The 20,057-nt window shown below is 39.6% G+C and overlaps 1 protein-coding gene across 1 annotated transcript in view; it reads right to left on the reverse strand.

Moving 5' to 3' along the window:
* immp2l (inner mitochondrial membrane peptidase subunit 2) overlaps positions 1-17,047 on the reverse strand; it is a 504,088-nt gene extending 487,041 nt beyond the window's left edge. The window contains exons 1-2 of the mRNA XM_059978244.1: positions 16,953-17,047; positions 12,368-12,505 (exon numbers count right to left, since the gene is read on the reverse strand). Coding sequence (XP_059834227.1) covers positions 12,368-12,502 — 135 coding nt within the window. The 5' untranslated portion in view covers positions 12,503-12,505; positions 16,953-17,047. The remainder of the gene's footprint in view (positions 1-12,367; positions 12,506-16,952) is intronic.
* Positions 17,048-20,057: the final 3,010 nt, after the last annotated feature.

Genomic DNA, 20,057 nt, shown 5'->3' on the forward strand with positions numbered 1-20,057 from the left:
TAACTATACCAAAACAACTCTAATTGATAAAACAGAGCATTTTAAATAACTTATGTAATTTACATCATGAAGAATTGTATTCTTGAACAATTATAATTAGATGTGCCTTGCAGAGACCCCACTTTAAGGAACTTGCAGTGGATCTACACTAAGCTTTATTGCTATCAATCTATGTAAAATGACAGTATACACAATTAGACTGTTAAAATTAAATATAACCTAAGTAAACATAAAATAAGATTTTATTAAAAATGAATGAAGCAAGCATACAAAATTACTTGCTCAAAATAATATGTTTAGAAGATAATAGAAGAGGCAAAGAAGTGGGTAGGTTTCAAAAGTGATTTTTAATCTAACAAGGATCAAGGCAATTCTGGATCAAGGTCTAGGAATTAAAGCAGATCAAGTAGCTAACATGCAACTGTGACTCTAGGTTCAGGTATATTGGAGGCTATCTAGGTAGGTTGCAATATTCAAATCTCCTTTTCAAGATATGTACTGAATACATTAAGCTCATCAGGAAAAGATAAACTGCTGTTGGTAATGCTGTCTGATTTTGTTTTGTAGTCTGTTATAGCTTGTGAGCCCCACCATAACTGACAGCTACTCTGGGATTCAGTTTTAGATGGGCATTATCTGTTGGCATCTCTGATAGTTTATGAAGGTAACTCAATTTGAGTGCTGCAGTCCTAGACTTCAGTAGGGAGTGAATCGCCCAGTTCATCAATGGTTTCTACTTTGGGAGCACCTGGGTTGGCTTCTTTGATACACAGTCTTCAACACTCTTGCTGATAAAAGACCATGACGGTGGTGACATGCTTATCCAGCCTGACAGCTGAGTCTTTGAATGTGTAAAAAAGCAGTCACATGGGAGCTCATCTGTTTCCTCAGACCCACATGTTTGTCATTCTGTACTGGAACCTCCCGTTTCAGTTCCAGGGAGAACTAGCACAATCCAGTAGTCTGATTTACCAAAGTGTGGACAGGTTTGGATCACCTCCTTAATGACCGTACAGCTATGAGCAAGAGTGTTTGGGCCCCTAGTGAGATAGGAGATGTGTGGGCAGTAGAGTAAATAGACATGAGTAGAACACGTAAGAAAGCAATACAACCAACATGTTCAGCTCAGCAGCAGCAAAAGGATACTAATGCATACTAAGCATGATTGGATACTAATGTGTAAAAAAAAATAAAGATACATTTAGGAAATTAAACTACACATCAGAATCCAAAACCTGGATTGGCAGGAAAAGCATTAACAATTCATCTGTCCACGTGATTGCGTGCCAACTAAACAGAAAAGTTCTTGGTAATTAAATTATTTCTCCCATACACCATTTCTTTGAAGATGAAGCATACATCAAAGTCTACTGGCATAAAGTCTTTACGAGCAAATAACTTCAGCATTCATTCACTATTTAACTTGCACGCGTTTACTATTCAATATCCAAATTACAAAAGCAGGAGAGAGATAAAATTATCTTAGAAGTTTAATTTCTAACCAAAGTGCCTATTAGAATATAAAGCTATTAAACTGCTGAATAACACTCATTATTTAACTTTTATGAAATTACACTCCAGAAAGTTACCTTTAAAAGTAGTGCAACTGATTCTATGAATATTTGTATTATGTTAGTCAATAAGTTTAAAGCTAAAACAAGTACAATATTGGAAATAAAAAATATCCATCATGACCAAAAATTCATTCCTTATTTACTAATTGTACCTGAAGCCTTCCTTACTTAAGCAATGACTTTTCAGTACATTTGATTTTGTACATATAATTCTGCTTTCAATTAAGAGAACAATTGAGGACATTTGATGTATAAAAGATGATGAATACTTAGAAATAACTAGTTTAATATTTTGGAGATTAATTATCTATCATTTGTATAATTCAATGTATAGATTTGATTGATTACAGGACCCTAAATTGTAAAACTAACAATTTTATCTATGACTTTTTTGACTGGTGTATTTTTAAATATATATCATATTTTGTTCTAACACATTATATGTTTCATCTGCCATTCTTTCCTAAGTAAATAGTTTTCATGGGGATATTTAGTATCCTTGCAGTTCTTTGCAAGAGTCATTGTGGATTATATTCAAAATAATCAAAATTATGCAATATACATAAGGATAATAACTACATTCAAACGATTTTACAATCTGCCGGCACTTGTCCCTCAGGTAAAAAGCAAGTGATTGTGACTTATCTCCTGATGCAAGATATTGAAACACCTCACAGTTGGGAATAAAATTAAGAATTGCCGGTCAGTTATTATATGTCAGTAAATATTGTTGAACCATTTCTAAAATTAAAGCTGTTCCTACAACAATTGCATTGACAAGTTGAAAAATAGTTTAGTACACTCTTCAATGCTTTTCAAACATTTAAGTAAAAAATCATGATCTTTCTCAACAAAATATTGCATGGCCAATAAAAAATTAAAAAATAAAATGCAATGGATGTTCAAACCCATGAGGAATAAGATGTCAAGTAAAATTTTCTTGTAATATATGTAAATAAGGTCACATCCACTGCGCTTATGCCAGCAAGTCAGATAAAGCAGCTTAATTGTAAGTAATTTTTCAAAACAATCAAGGGAAGACAGAGCAAAAAGATAGCATTGTGTTCTACCTGATCTCAAGCTGATTATATATCCCTTCCATGGTCAGCACAACATTGTGGGCTGAAGGACCTGTAAGGGGGTGTAGATTTTCTATGTTTCTATGAACCTTTTATTTCCACTCGCTGCCTCCTAGCAATCAGCAATGCTCTAACCATGCCAATAACTTTCCAGTAATAGCATGTGTTCTTAACTTAGTAAACAGCTTTACTTGTGGCACCTTGTCAAAGGCCTTCCGAAAGTCCATATACAGGTTTCCCCTGCTATTCGAAGGTAGAGCATTCCTATGAAATGGTTCGTAAGCCAGAATGTCATAAAGTGAAGAAGCAATTACCATTTATTTATATGGGGAAAATTTGTGAGCGTTCGCAGACCCAAAAAATAACGTACCAAATCATGCCAAATAACACATAAAACCTAAAATAACAGTAACATATAGTAAAACGTCCAAGTAAAACTGAATATCCAAGGATACATGGTGTATCAGAAGGATAGGCAGGTAGGTAGAGGGGGTGGTGTGGCTTTAATGGTAAGAAATGATATTAAATCATTAGAAAGAGACATAGGATCAGAAGGCACAGAATCTTTATGGATTGAGCTAAGAAATCGCAGAGGTAAAAGGACCTTGATGGCAGTTACCTACAGGCCTCCAAACAGCTCCAGTTATGTGGACTACAAATCATAACAGGAAATAGAAAAGGCTTGCCAGACGGGCAGTGTTATGATGATTGTGGGGGATCTTAACATGTGAGTGGATTGGGAAAATCAGGTCGGCACTGGATTTCAAGAGAGAGAATTTGTAGAATGTCTATGAGATGGCTTTTTAGAATAGCTTGCTGTTGAGCCCACTAGGGGATCGGCTGTACTGGACTGGGTATTGTGTAATGAACCAGAGGTGATTAGAGAGATGGAAGTGAAGGAACCCTTAGGAGGCAATGATCACAACATGATTGAGTTCACTGTGAAATTTGAGAAAGAGAAGCCGAAATCCGATGTGTCGGCATTTCAGTGGAGTAAAGGAAATTACAGTGGCACGAGAGAGGAACTGGCCAAGGTTGACTGTAAAGGGACACTAGCAGGAAGGACAGCAGAGCAGCAGTGGCTGGAGTTTATGCGAGAAGTGAGGAAGGTGCAAGACAGATATATTCCAAAGAAGAAGAAATTTTCGAATGGAAAAAGGATGCAACCGTGGCTGACAAGAGAAGTCAAAGCCAAAGTAAAAGCAAAGCAGAGGGCATCCAGAGCTATGATCTTTGAATCCTCTTTGGCTGCAGGGGAAGCGCCGGAGGACTGGAGAATGGCAAATGTAGTTCCCTTGTTTAAAGAGGGTAATAGGGAGAAACCTGGGAACTATAGACCGATGAGTCTTAAGTCGGTGGTATGCAAACTACTGGAAAGGATTCTTAAGGATAGGATCTACGAGCATTTGGAGAAGTACAGTCTACTCATGGATAGTCAACATGGCTTTGTGAAGGGAAGATCATGCCTCACGAGCCTGATTGAGAGTTTTGAAGAGGTAACAAAAGAAATTGATGAGGGTAGAGCAGTGGATGTGGTCTACATGGACTTCAGCAAAGCACTTGACAAGGTCCTTCACAAGAGACTCATCCAGAAAGTCATGAGGCAAGGGATCAGTGGAACCTTGGCTGTTTGGATAAAAAATTAGCTTAAAGGAAGAAAGCAGAGGGCAGTTGTGGAAAGAAAGTATTCTGCTTGGAGGTCGGTGACTAGTGGAGTGCCGCAGAGAGGTGTCCTGGGACCTTTGCTGTTTGTGATTTTTATAAATGACCTGGATGTAGAGGTGGAAGGATGGGTGAGTAAGTTTGCAGATGACACGAAGATTAGAGGAGTTGTGGATGGAGCTGTAGGTGGTCGAAGGTTACAAGAAGATATAGACAGGCTGCAGAGTTGGGCAGAAAAATGGCAGACGGAGTTCAATCCGGACAAGTGTGAGGTGATGCATTTTGGAAGGACAAACCAGAAGACTGAGTACAGGATTAATGGTCAGTTACCTAAGAGTATAGATGAACAAAGGGACCTTGGGGGGTTCAAATCCATACATCCCTCAAGGTCACTGCACAGGTTGATAGGGTGGTTAAGAAGGCCTATGGGATGCTAGGCTTCATTAACAGGGAGATTGAGTTCAAGAGTAGAGAGATCATGTTGCAACTCTACAAATCTCTGCTGAAACTGCACTTAGAGTATTGTGTCCAATTCTGGTCACCTCATTATAGGAAGGATGTGCAAGCTATGGAGAAGGTGCAGAGGAGATTTACTAGGATGTTGCCTGGTTTGGAGAACAAGTCATATGAAGCAAGGTTAGCAGAGCTGGGACTTTTCTCTTTGGAGCATAGAAGAATGAGAGGGGACTTGTTAGAGGTCTACAAGATTATGAGAGGCACAGATAGGGTGGATAGTCGGTACCTGTTTCCCAGGGCACCAATAGCAAACAGCAGAGAGCATATGTACAAAATTAAGGGAGGGGAGTTTAGGGGAGACATCAGGGGTAAGTTTTTTTTTACACAGAGGGTTGTGAGTGCCTGGAATGACTTGCCAGGGATGCTGGTGGAGGCTAAAACATTAGGGGTATTTAAGAGCCTCTCGGACAGGCACATGGATGAAAGAAAAATGGAGGGTTATGGGGTATTGTGGGTTTAGTACTTTTTTTTAAGTATTATATGGGTCGGCACAACATGGAGGGCTGAAGGGCCTGTACTGCGCTGTAGTGTTCTATGGTTCATACAAGGAAGCAAAAATTAGTGGGAAGACAGAGGATTGGGAAATTTTTAAAAGCTTACAAAAGGAAACTAAGGAGATCATTAAGAGGGAAAAGATGAACTATGAAAGGAAGCTAGCAAATAATATCAAAGAGGATACTAAAAGCTTTTTCAAGCATATAAGGAGTAAAAGACAGGTGTTAGTAGATATAGGACTGACAGAAAATGACACTGGAGAAATTCCAATGGGAGATAAGGAGATAGCGGAGGAACTGAACGAGTATTTTGCATCAGTCTTCATTGAGGAAGACATCAGCAATATACTGGACATTCAAGGGTGTCAGGGAAAAGAAATATGCGCAGTCACAATTACGACAGAGAAAGTACTCAGGAAGCTGAATAGTCTAAGGGTAGATAAACCTCTTAGACCAGATGAGATGCACCCTCATGTTCTGAAGGAAGTAGCAGTGGAGATTGCGGAGGCATGAGCAATGATCTTTCAAAAGTCGACAGATTCTGGCCTGGTTCTGGAGGACTGGAAGATTGCAAATGTCACTCCGCTATTTAAGAAGGGGACAAGGAAGCAAAAAGGAAATTATAGACCTGTTGGCTTGACATCGGTGGTTGGGAAGTTGTTGGAGTTGACTGTCAAGGAAGAGGTTACGGAGTACCTGGAGGCATATGACAAGATAGGCAGAACTCAGTATGGTTTCCTTAAGGGAAAATCCTGCCTGACAAACCTAGTGCAATTTTTTGAGGAAATTACAAGTAGGCTAGACAAGGGAGATGCAGTGGATGTTGTGTAATTGGATTTTCAGAAGGCCTTTGACAAGGTGCCACACATGAAGCTGCCAAACAAGATAAGAGCCCATGGAATTACGGGAAAGTTACATACGTGGATAGAGCGTTGGTTGATTGGCAGGAAACAGAGAGTGGGAATAAAGGGATCCCATTCTGGTTGGCTGCTGATTACCAGTGGTGTTCCACAGGAGTTCATGTTGGGGCTGCTTCTTTTTACGTTGTATATCAACGATTTGGATTATGGAATAGATGGTTTTGTGGCTAAGTTTGCTGATGATACAAAGATAGGTGGAGGGGCTAGTAGTGTTGAGGAAACAGAGAGTCTGCAGAGAGACTTGGATAGATTGGGGGAATGGGCAAAGAAGTGGCAAATGAATTACAATGTCGGAAAGTGTACAGTCATGCACTTTGGTAGAAGAAATAAATGGGCAGACTATTATTTAAATAGGGAGAGAATTCAAAGTTGTGAAATGCAACGGGACTTGGGAGTCCTCGTGCAAGATACCCTTAAGGTTAACCTCCAAGTTGAGCTGGTGGTGAAGAAGGCAAATGCAATGTTGGCACTCATTTCCAGAGGAATAGAGTATAGGAGCGGGGATGTGATGTTGAGGCTCTATAAGACACTGGTAAGACATCACTTGGAATACTGTGTGCAGTTTTGGACTCCTTATTTAAGAAAGGATGTGCTGACATTGGAGAGGGTTCAGAGAAGATTCACTAGAATGATTCCAGGAATGAGAGGGTTAACATATGAGGAACGTTTGACCGCTCTTGGACTGTACTCCTTGGAGTTTAGAAGAATGAGGAGGGACCTTATAGAAACATTTCGAAAGTTGAAAGGCATGGACAGAGTGGATGTGGCAAAGTTGTTTCCCATGGTGGGGGAGTCTAGTACGAGAGGACATGACTTGAGGATTGCAGGACGCCAATTCAGAACAGAGATGCAAAAAAAAATTTTAGCCAGAAGGTGGTGAATCTATGGAATTTGTTGCCATGGGCAGCAGTGGAGGCCAAGTCATTGGGTGTATTTAAGGCAGAGATTGATAGGTATCTGAGTAGTCAGGGCATCAAAGATTATGATGAGAAGGCGGGGGAATGGGACTAAAGGGGAGATTGGATCAACTCATGATGAAATGGCGGAGCAGACTCAATGGGCCAAATAGCTGACTCCTGCTCCTTTGTCTTATGGTCTTCGGGTCTAAAAGCAGGAATGATCTGATAAATACACAGCCTACATAATGCAGGAATACTTTCCTGCAATTATTCAAGCACTGTCCACCACAGCAAAAATCTCACACAAGCGCTCCCAGCAGAAACACACGGCACAGGCGCCCCCGGCAGAAACATGGCGAAAGCGCTCCTGGCAGGAACACTCTTTCCAGTTACCTTTAAGCTATGAAGCTACCAAATAACACACAAAAATACACAGCCTATATAAAGTAGAAATAATGTATGTGCAGTGTAGTTTCACTTACCAGAATCGAGAGGACAGTGAGCACATTGATGATGGTGTATTAGGTTGAGTCATTGGAGGATGGGGTGGTGGAAGACTGGGGCGTCATCTCATCGTCGTCTGTTTCCATCAGGGCAGGCAGGTTCTTCTTTGTCTGCCTGCCTCGATGTCGAAGGTGGATTTTCGTCATCTGCTGTGGCTGATGTGGAAGGCTTGAAATACGATAGTATGCTTGACTGCTTAGCCTTGTGCATTTTTCTATCATATAGTTCTCTGTAAGCACTCAAACCATCCTGCAAATATGCCCTAAGCCTACATATCCTTTCAAAATTAAAGTCATACTTTTCTGCAATCTTTGCAGCGTTGTCAATTGCAGCGAAAATCTCATGCAATTGCTTCAGGTTCAGTTCCTGGACGACTTCACTACTGCGTTCAGCTTCAATCGTTATCCTTTCCTCTTCAACAGCTCTTCATCTCTCAGTTCTTGGTCAGGGGATGCCAAAACCTCTTCAACATCATCTTCATCAACTTCCACAAACCATTAGCCAAACTCACTATGTCCTTACTTTGTTCACCACGATTGAAACGCTTAATTATGTCTAGTTTTACGCTAAGTGTAACACCCTTACATGCTCTATTAGGCTTTTCTGATACCTTAGAATTCATCTTGCTATCGTATGCACAAAATAAATTGACATAAAGCACAGATTCTCACAGGCACGTATTTAAGCAATGCCGGCTAGAATGCATTTCTGGGGGAGGAGCTTGGCTGCTCGGGGCGCACGCTGCCTTTTTGCGTAACAGTGAAAACACCTTCTGTTAGCGAAAACAGGTAACTAATGTAGGCTTTTCATAACAGCGAGGTGTCGTAAAGCCAACGTTCAAAAAACGGGGGACACCTGTATACAATATCTATTGAATCCCCTTTATCTATCCTATGTGTAATTTTCTCAAAGAATTCCAACAAGTTTGTCACTTAATGAAGGTTTAAATAAATAATTTCGATAAATTAAACTAAAAAGTTTAAATAGTTTTAAGATTAAAAAAGTTACGAAACTGGAACCAAATTCGTAATGACTGCTTAATCACAGGATATGAATTTAAATTAGTAATTTTGACCAGTTGTACAGGTAAAGCTCCTAATAACGAGGTTAAGTGAAACTGTTTCACAGCATTCAATTCCAAATCAGCCCAAGGCGGTCGTTCATCTCTATCAGCCCAATATAACCAAAAACACATATAACATATATTGACAGCCTTATAATACATTCTTAAATTAGGCAAAGCAAGACCTCCATATTTTTTTAATTTTTGTAAATTATATTTACCAATTCCTGGTATTTTATTATTCCAAACAAAAGATGAAATACAGACAGTCTCCGGGTTACGTATGGGTTCCATTCCTGAGTCCGTCTTTAAGTCGGATTTGTACATAAGTCGGAACAAGTACATCCGGTATTATTTAGCGTCAGTTAGTCAAACGTTTGTCTTAGTATATAGTATATATTTTACCTTTCTATGCATATAAAACACTTAAGAAATGTATGTGTTCCAATAATTAAACCACTGTTTGCTTAGTAATAATTGTAGCTTTCATCGGGGCAGGGCATTTCACATGCTCCATTATTCTCACTTTATCAGTTATCCTTTAAAATTGTTCCGATTGTTGACCGACTGTAGCCTAACGCTCTTCCAATGACCAATGGTGTTTCACCTCTTTCCAAACGCTTTATTATTTCCACTTTATTTTCTTTTTTGTGATTTTTTTAATTGAAGTTCATCATCAAACAAACATTTCTATAAGATGTATTTCAGGCATTGTACATATATATCATATAATCATATATGTCACAAATCTCCACATAGTATTTATCTGAGGTATACACTTATAGAAAAGAGTGGTTCCGCTTTATTTTCAATCGCGATCGCTTCCTGTCAATGGAATAGAAGCACTGCGGGCGGCAGGTCCTGACATGCACTGGCTCCCGAGGTCCGCTGGGTCCAAAGGACCACAGCACTGAATTCCCCGGGTGCTGAGCTGCACCCGCACTGAGACAGGTTAAATGGGACAAGTGGGGTCTGTGCTGGGTTTGGGTATTTGATCCTCCACAATATTCTGCGTGGGAATTTAAACTGGAGGTGTCAGTGTTTTTTTTACGAGTTGGAGTTGCGAGCTCGACATCAACCTGGCACGGATGGTACAGGAGTCACTGGAGCGACATCAACCCGGCACAGGAGCAGTCTGTCACTAAATTGAACTCAGGAACCTCCATTCTCTAGCCCGGGGCTGATCTGACTGCGCCACCAGCCGACCGGAATGGGGGGGGGTGGGGGGCGGGGTTAGGGTGAATCTTACTGAGAAAAATTTAAGCCAAATACAAAGTTAAACACGCAACACAGTGACAATGGCAACAACTTAAAATGGCGGACAGTGTTGCAATCCGACTTAAAATGGCGGACGGCGTTCTCCTTCCTTGGTTTGTAAGTATGAGCTGTCCGTAAATCGGACGTTCGTAAGTCGGGGACTGCCTGTAATAGAGTCAACCTGATCAAAAAACTTCTTAGTTAAAAAAATAGGGATATTTTGAAATATATATAAAAATTTTGGTAAAATCATCATTTTAACTGCATGAATTGTTAACCAAGTTTTTAACCTTAAGAAAACCATGCTGACTTTATCCTATCTTGTCCTGTGTCACCAAGTACTCCATCACCTCATCCTTAACAACTGACTCCAACATCTTCCCAACCACTGAGGTCAGGCTAACTGGTCTATAATTTCTTTTCTGCTGCCTTCCTCCTTTCTTAAAGTGTGACATTTGCAAGTTTCCAGTCCTCTGGTACCATGCCAGAGCCCAATGACTCTCTACCACTACCTCTTTCAGAACTCTATGTTAGAGTTCATCTGATCCTGCTGACTTATGTACCTTTAGGTCTTTCAGTTTTTTGAACACTTTCTCCCTTGTGTTAGTAACTGCACTCACTTCTTTCCCCTCACACCCTTCAATATCTGGCAAACTGCTAGTGTCTTCCACAGTGAAGACTGATACAAAAAAGATTCTGTCCTCTCCTCTCAGTTTCTCCCTTCTCCAGTCCTTTATCTCTTCCACCAATCACACCCTCCCCTTCTCCTGGTTTCACCTATCACTTACCGCCTTGTACTTCTTCCTCCCCATTCCACCTTCTTACTCTGACTTCTCCCCTTTCTTTCCAGTCCTGATGAAAGGTCTCGGCATAAAACATTGACTACTCTTTTTGGTAGATGCTGCCTAGCCTTCTGAGATCCTCCAGCATTTTGTGTGTGTTGCTTTGGATTTCCAGCATCTGCAGATTTTCTCAAGTTTGTGATTGGAATTAAAGGTTTCTTGTTTGTTAAGAAGAATGATTAGTGATCTCATTACAAACTATGCAAATTCTAATGGGATTAACAAAATAGATGCAGGGATAATGTTTATTCTGGCTATAGTGTCCAGAATCGGTAGTTACAGTCTCAAAATAACAAACTTGTCCTTCAAACCTGCTTGGGAAGAAATTTCTTCACCGCAAGGATAGTGAATCTTTGGCGTTAAGAGGACCACAGAGGTTCAAATGCTGAGAATATTCAAGACATTGACTCTTCCTTTTAAATATGGTGAAAGTTTAGTGCAGAACTTATAAAACACCAACCATTATATTACTGAAGAGCAAAGCAGGCATAAGAGGCCAAATGGACTTCTCCAGTTAAGTTTGAAGACAGCCTGCTTTCTTTTTGTCCACCTGATCAGAGATTTGTTGTTAGAATATTTAATCTTGGCCAATTCATGCGGACAACTGATGACTAGCTGAAAAATTTTAGAAGTGTCAAAATGTTTTCCGTCTCTTAGTGAGAGAATGGATAACGTGCAGTCAGATTAGATTGGATTAATTTGGCATCACGTTCAGCAGAGGCATTATGGGACTAAAAGCCTGTTCCTGTGCTCCACTGTTGTAGTCTATATTTTATCTAATGTTTCACATTCCTCCTTCTCAGACACAAGAGCAGCATGTTTATTGATGTGAATGGACAAGAATGAGTGCAAGGGTCCATGTGTTAGTCAATTCACAGTTATTTAAACGTTTCTAAATGTCAATGACATTTGAAGTTTTTTGTCTACATTTTTATGGACAGCTTTGCACTAATCAATTCTCATCCCTCTCCTTCTGCTACATAACCAACGTGATGGGATTTTTGCAGGGAGCAACCTTAGTGCCAAAGATGGAACTATCAGCAATTTGTCCTGGGGGATCCATACTAGTTAAAAGGACAGCAAGAATGCTATCTGTTTGGAAAGTATATCAGAACAGATACAGGAATGATAAAATATGCCACAATATCCTTTAAAACTGTAGAAAATATCAAATGGATGGAGTACATACAGAATATTAATGGAACATTAATCAAATATTTATTCATTTATACACATACCAAACTTTTTTGTCATTTCCACAATTTCAATTATAACTGACAGCCTCAACAGAGATTTTATTTCTCTTGGCTCCTCTATTAAAATGACTAAAACACAATATGTTCCTATGTGCTTCATGGCTAGGTCTGGCAGATACAATGCTGGGTAACAATCGCATAATTGCTATTAGGTAGAATGAGCTGAATCACAGAGCTTTTCTGTGTGTACTACGCAGCAAATAAATTAATAATCAGTAATTACTCAAAGCAAATGTCTAAATTTCATTGGTTTGTAATGGTTTCCTGATTCTTGTTGCTTGAAAAACTTTGTGTACTGTACCTGCATTGAAGCACCCTCCACTCTTGCAATGGAGGCAACACGATCCAGAAATGTCACAGTAACTGGAACAGCAACGAAGAAACCACTAACAAAGGCCTTCAGGTACCGCTTGCCAAAATTAGTACCACGTCCCATTATCTTTAAAGATAAAAAGTTATAACGTGAGTTTCAATATATTTGCAAGCATTGTCGGTTTTACTGCTTAACAAAGAACAAGTGCAACAACCTACATCTGAACAAGCATCTAAACATCACTGCAATGCAAAGAAGTGCAAAGGTTAGTGAAGGTATCATATAGTAAAACGAAAACATCACAATATGAATAATTTACTGTCAATCAGTAGATCACATAAGTAAACAAGAACATCTTTTTGGATGTTTTATTTTCAAATATTTATGTTTCCATTTAAATCATTTTTATGCTTCTATTTCACATCTGTTTGGAAAGAATGATCGTTTCTAGATCCCTCGGTGCCTGAGCTTCCGGGCTAGTAGAAAAAAGAAATCACTCAATTACTGACAGGCCCCAGGATTCCATTCTCTTATGCCGGCTTACCTTTTTTGATAAACCTTACACATCACATCATAAAACTGACCCCCCCCCCCCCATTTCTCCACCCAGGATACTGAACAACAGGTATTTAGTTTCAACCAGAAGAGTTTTGCCCATATTTGTATTTTTAATCTAGTGCTACAAGAATATTTCTTAAGTGTAGAACTCATAATTTCACCCAAAAGTTGGCTGGAAATCAGAAGAAAATATTCAAATGCTTTGCAACTCAGATTGGAAGCATCCAGAAGTTTCATCACATGACCTCACACTTTCAACCATACTAACCAAACAGCTTTGTTTTATATTTATTTGTATTCACTTTAGAGTTTATAACTGAATCCAAATTTTAAAAGATGCCAACTGTAAAATTTCTTGATCAACTGATGCTCTTATTTACCCACTTCTCCTTGAATGTACATTGCAAGTACACATTTGAGCATAATTGAGTATTTAAATGCTTTTTGCAGTTCATAATATGGTTGCATGTATTCCTTAAAGTTTTATGACATGAGCTCCAATTCCCAAAACAGTATGCTATTTCTTCTACATCTGAAACAGCTTGATTTCATTAGAACAAATAAAAAAGGTATTTTAAAAAAAGGTTTGAACGTTGCTGGGCTGAAAACTCATTCCAGCATGGTTTCTGGCCCATGGCCTGCATCCTAACTATTTTGTTTGAGTTGTGAATAACCCCACGCTGCTTAGGTACTGCCACAATGTACTCACAACATAAGAGTATTTTGTTAAAAAAATGAGAGGATCATATTCTCAATTGCTTCAGTTGGAAGCAGAATCAAAATGTAAATGTGGCACTGAAATTAAAGGAAGCCTTACTTTACATCACATCTTTCTAATTGTCAGGACATCTCAAAGTACTTTGAAAGCAATAAAGTACTTTTAAAATGCAGCCACTACTGCAAAGTAAGAAACGGAAGGAACTTTATACAAAAGATAGCCCCACAAATAGCAATGTGGTAATGGCATTTTAAGAACAGTTTTCCTCTCCGCGATCAGATTTCAGAACGATCCCATGAACATTATCTCATTATTCATCTTTTTCCGTTATTTTTGTAACACAGTGACCTTTATTTCTCTTCTCCCTGTCCACAACTTTGAAAATTCTGTGACCATCATCACTGAAGGATAATAAAGTAATAGAGAAAACTGGATGTTACAGATAATTGGACTTTAATACAATTTATTATGACCCATTAAAGCAAACTCTAGACTGCATAAACTGTTCATAGGCTGGGAATGTTAAATAGTAACAGTGAACATTAGAAAATATTTAGAGTACCACCACTATCTGATGACTATAATGTTGGCATTAATATTTCAACTTCAAGATATGACTGACTAGCAGACTCTAGGAACACACTACTACGAATCAAGCTGATGGTTCCCACAAAAGCATTTATGAAATGAAGCTTGTGCTATGTACAAATGAAGTGCTAAAGCCATGAGATCAAATAAAGGTGTAAACTGATGTATACGGTGATATTATTGATAAGAGTTATGATTGTACAATGGTGTTTCAAGGCATGTGTGCATATCTTTCCAGAGTTCTCACAATCAATTACCCATTTGATTGTTATTATTTGTAGTGTGTACAGTGGAAAAAAAGACGGGCACAAGTGAATTGCAGGATTTTTAAAAATACACAACAGTATTAGGTATCTTCATCAGTGATTACAGCTGAATTAGTCATTTTTGTTTTAGCTCAGTGAAGAGGATGTCTGCCCAATTATCACTGCTTAGCGTAATTCGGTATTTTCAATTATTAAAAACATTTTCATTCCACAAATACTTCAACTTGGCTTTCAATAATAAATAGCTAATAAGAAAAATAACAACATAACAAGTTCCTCTATTCCAGTCCTGTTTCTCCACACGCCCCCCCATATGCCCAATCCACAAGATACTTCAATCACAATATTGATTGTATCTATTCAATATCCACAAATAAATGGCCAATGGCTTACCAACAACGTAATTTTAGCAGCAATATTCTTGAAGTAAATTTGATGGCTAACCTTAGAAACAACAAAGTAATCTTCAAAACACACTACTACATTCTCATGGATGTAACCTTAACTCCTAAGCATGTCCCAAACAATGGAAATCACACACAGAATGCTGTAAGAACTCAGCAGACCATGCAGCATCTACGAAAAAAAGTATGGTCAACATTTCGTGCCAAACCCCTTCAGCAGGACTGAAGAAATCTACTCCTCAGTTTTTCTTCTCCAGTCCTGCTCAAGGGTTTGGGGGCTCAAAATGTCGACTGTACTTTTTCCCACAGATGTTCCCTGGCCTGCTGAGTTCCTCCAGCATTTTGTATATGTTCCTCTTAAGCATTTCCAGCACTTCCTGTTTTTGTTTTATATTCCCAATATCTGCAGTTTTTGCTTGGACTTTCATCTTACAAGCTTTCCATGCTGATGAAAATAATGAAGTCGGACTTCTCTGCAGTTCCATTCAATTATTGGAAAATTAAGTTGACCTTCCTCAAAACACATTTGCATATCCAATACCAGACTCCAAAACAGTTCCAAATTCTGAGATTAGAAGAAATTAACAAGTAGACAGAGAGAACATTCAAGAACATGCTCAAAGCCTTCTTGAAGAATTTTAACATTTCTATTGGTTCTCCAGAATCTCTGGCTCAGAGGAACATTTAAGTATGAACCTCGAAGTCATGCATTGGAAGCCCTATGTGCACGAACTACCTACAGGCCCATCAGCACCAAGTCTGCAGATCCAACACTGGCCTCACCAATCATCTGAAAACTCACAAAATCAGAGTGGAAATAAGCCTCAGTCCTAAGGGACCATCAGAGATTACTCAAATCATTTTGAAATCCCTTCTTGGACTAACATAAAGAAGATCAATGCACTATCATTGTTTGTCAGTAAAATGGGTTTTATTATTGATTTGTTTCTCCATTGTATTGATAGCAAAAACAGATTCCTATCTGGCATCTTAAATAAATTAAATTTTAAAAGAAAACTGTTAAAGGATATTGTGCTTAAAAATATTGAATATTAGCATACAGGTATTTACTTGTCTTTAATTCAACACTATAACATTCACTGAATTAATCTAGTTTAATGCAATTTATGTGATTATTTTAATTGCAATAATGGTATAGGATTAATAGGGAAAAAAAAGAGGTGAAGGGTGGGTGATGGAACAATGAAGTGGGATCATAAAAGTACAAAGACACACCTGAATGATGGGTGGGGTGGGGGGGGGTGTAACGGAGACTGGCACAGAAGTGGACCTAGAAGGGAGGTCATGGTAGCGTATGGCAGCACGGGGCATGGTTTGGACAGGTACTTAATGGAGGTAGAGGCAGATGGATCAGAAGATGAGGGCTACAGAATCTGAGGGGCTCCAGGGAATTGTAGAGCAGGTGATACAGGTAAGTGAGTTAGCTTTATGAGGCACAGAGTCAGGGTAGCATTAAAAGCAGGGGACAGAGAATTGTGTTGAAGGGATGGATAATATGGCCAGAGTGCTGGGGAGATTGGTACTGGGTAACAGATCCAGAGTGCGTAGAGCAAATAGACTTCTTTGAGGTGAGGTGGGGGTCAGTGGGGCAGGGCTTGGGGGTGATCAAAGAGACCAGTAGGCAGAAGGGGGTCAAAGCCCAGTGGAGCAGAACAGGAGCAGGGAGGGTGGTATCAAAGCCAAGTAGGCGGGGAGGTGGATCTAAGTGGGCAGTGGGGCAGGACAGAAGGGTCAGAGTCCAGTTGGGCGGGGGCGGGAGGGACAAAGATGCTAGTAGGCGGGAGAGGGGATTGTCGAAGAGGCCGGTGGGAGCGGGGAGGCGAGGTGAGGAGTAGGCGAGTTAAGGAAGGACTGGGAAAGGAAGCGGCCGTCCCGGTGTCTCCACTCCCGCACGACCCCGGGCGGCGAGAGGGCAAGGGAACCGGCATCAGGGCCGGGCCCACGTTCCGCCATCAACACACATGGCAAAACCAAAAAGTTAAAGCGACGCGCCTGCTGGCCCCAGCCCCGACCTTTACCGTTTAACCGATGCGACCCTATTCTCTCCCTGCCCCACGCGCCTTCAAACAGCCCAACAACCCAGCCCGTCACTTCCTCCCGCGGGGCCGCGCCGCGCCGCGCCGCGCCGCGCCTCCCCCGTGCCCGCGCCCGCGCCGCTCGGGCGCGCGCCACCTCGCTCCGACGTGCATACTGAAAGGGAAACCCTCGCTGCAGTATAACCTGTAGCGATTCTGCAGACGCTGGAAAACAGGCACAACATGCCGGGAGATCTCAGCAAGTCAGGCAGCATCTGTAGAGGAGAATAAACAGTCCGTGGTGCGCTGCGGAAGAGGGAAGTGCACGATCTGCAAACACTGGAAAGTCAAGGGAAGATACACTTTAATGTAAATAGTTTTGGGGGCAGCCAATCCTCCTGGAGTGCTGGAATAGTACCGACAACGTTTACTGGAGTGGTTATTGGTTATTAGAGGCCAAGACGCTAGCAAATCCAAATTAATATGTCGTGAGCTGTGCAAACTGCATTTAGTTGAGTTGTGCAGGTAATGACACATTGTTCTTGATTTCTGCAGCAGTTGTTTTCCGGCAGGTTCTGGAACAGTTAGCTGATTGCTACCTGTATGAAGGTTTTCTTGTCCAACTGGAAGAGGCATGCAAGTTAGAATTCACTATTGATTGGTAATCAGGTTTGAGGATTTAATCTTGAAATATCCATTTCACTCAAGGGGAGGTGAACCTTGGAAATTCTCCAACTTGAAAGCAATGAAGATTCTTTTGTATATTCATTAAAAACAACAAAGACTGATCACTTTCTGAAACTACAGAAATCAAGAGATATGCGAATATTGCCAGAAAATGGAACTGAGAATAGCAGAGAACGCTGAAAGGGCTGGATGGCTTGACTTCTATTTATTTTTTTATCGTTAGGTTGTTCATTGGGGATTATATTTTGTCCAGGATCTAGTTTAGCAAATTATGTCCTAAAATACAAAAAAAATCCTTACTGCCATATATATAATAGAAATAAAATGGATAATTTTAAATTTGTCAATTATAAATAATTTGGAAATTGGTTTGTGGTATTTGATTCGAAATTATGTTGACCTGCTGCTTAATTTCATAAATTTAGTTGAAAACTGAACAGCTTCATGTTTGGGTGCAAGTTGCATTTTATCCATTATTTTGTATTTCTGATGTCCTTTAGAAGCCTAAAAATATTTTAGTAATGACTATAGAACAATAAATTACCAAAGTTTTTTTAAATATTTGTGAACATATTTTTCAATTGCTTTGAACAGCTGTGATCAAGCTTAAAATCTTCCTTGCTCAAATAGTTTTTTTTTATTAAGTCAGATTGGCTAAATTGATAGATTTGTTAATAGATATTTATTTTACATTTATCAATAACAATAGATAAATCTATTAACGTTAGATGGGCTTTGAAGACAATAGATGTTATGCAAGTAGCCATATTTTACTCTCTTAGATTTTGTGACTTAGTAATAATCCAAAAATATTACAGAAAATTACACCAGTTTTTCCCCAAATTTTCAAAACATACTTATGGTGATACTTTTCTACTGGAAATCAACACTCAGCTAAACTTACACTCCAATATACACATCGAATTAAAGCAGAATAACTAAAGCATTTGCCTTACAACGTCCTGCATTGCACCAATGCTCACCTGAGTCCAACATGACTTACATGTAGATTTTGGGTGAATTCACAACTTACAGGGTGTTTAAAGACTGAATAGATACTTCCAAACTATTAAGTTATTTAACTTTTTTTTTACATGTTTTAATTATTTATGAATTGGGTTTAATTAAAAACATTAAGTATGTTTTTTTTTTAAAATACCAAGTACTTTCCAATGTAGCTGTCACAGGTATTTAATTTAAATGAAGTTTTAGCAGCCAATGAAAGATATAGGAGATGTGGCTTCACAAGCTGCCAAGACCTTTGTGGGGGCACAAACCACTCTGTGAGATTCAACACTGTGGTACTAATCAGCTGGGAGATGGCCTCCAAGAGGAAACCTGAACCTGGATTGTGCTGGAAGAAGGAATAATAATATTAGGCATCCGTTAGTCTCGTGAGATCATGGATTTGCGCCTTGGAAAGTTTCCAGGGCGCAGGCCTGGGCAAGGTTGTATGGGAGACTGGCAATTGCCCAAGCTGCAAGCTTTCCCCTCTCTGCACCACCGATGTTGTCGGCACTAGGACCCAAGCAGCTTGGCACATCGCAGAGCAATGTGTTAAGTGCCTTGCTCAAGGACACAACACGCTACCTCAGCTGAGGCTCGAACCAGTGACCTTCAGATCACTAGACCAATGCCTTATCCACTAGGCCACGCGCCAACACAACTGGAAGAAGTAGTGCATCAAATTCAGTAACAAGCCAACCAGCAGAAAATCTGGAGTCCTCTGTTTGTTAAAATTGCCCTGGAACGCAATCTGTAAGACAAATGTGTTAATGATACATTTTTAGAATTATCAGCTTAAGTCCAAGAGTAAGGAAGTTATGATGAATATTGATGAAGTTTGGTATAGTCACAAATGGAATATTGTGTCTAGTTCTGAGTGCCACATTTTAGGAAAGGTGTATTATTGAAAAAAAAACTAAGTGAAATGTACAAAAAATATTGCAGTGGTGAGAGTCTTTAGTTACCTTGGTGGAAAAGAGATGCCTTGTTTGTTACTGGGAGTGATCTGACAGGGTAAGCACAAACACGTGAAAGTCTGCAGATGCTGGAAATCCAAAGCAACACACACAAAATGCTGGAGGAACTGAGCAGGTCAGGTCATATTTAAAGTCATGAAGGAACATGTACAGAGAAACATTTGGCAGTGGGTAAAGAATCAGGGTAAAGAATAAATGAAGGTTGTTGACAAAAGAACCAAAATTGACAAGAAAAATTACAGAATAAACAATAGTGTGTTGAATTCCCTGCTAGGGGTAATAACTGATGTGGATTCAATTAGAGCATTGAATCCGAGGAGAGGAACTAGATAGATAGGTAAATAAATACTTTGTTGATCCCAACAGAAATTACAATGTCACCATAGCATTACAAGTGTGCAGGCAAACAAATACTACAAGTAAGAAAGAATAAAAATTA

This window comes from Hypanus sabinus, chromosome 8 (assembly GCF_030144855.1).
Source record: "Hypanus sabinus isolate sHypSab1 chromosome 8, sHypSab1.hap1, whole genome shotgun sequence".
NCBI classification, from domain to species: Eukaryota; Metazoa; Chordata; class Chondrichthyes; order Myliobatiformes; family Dasyatidae; genus Hypanus; species Hypanus sabinus.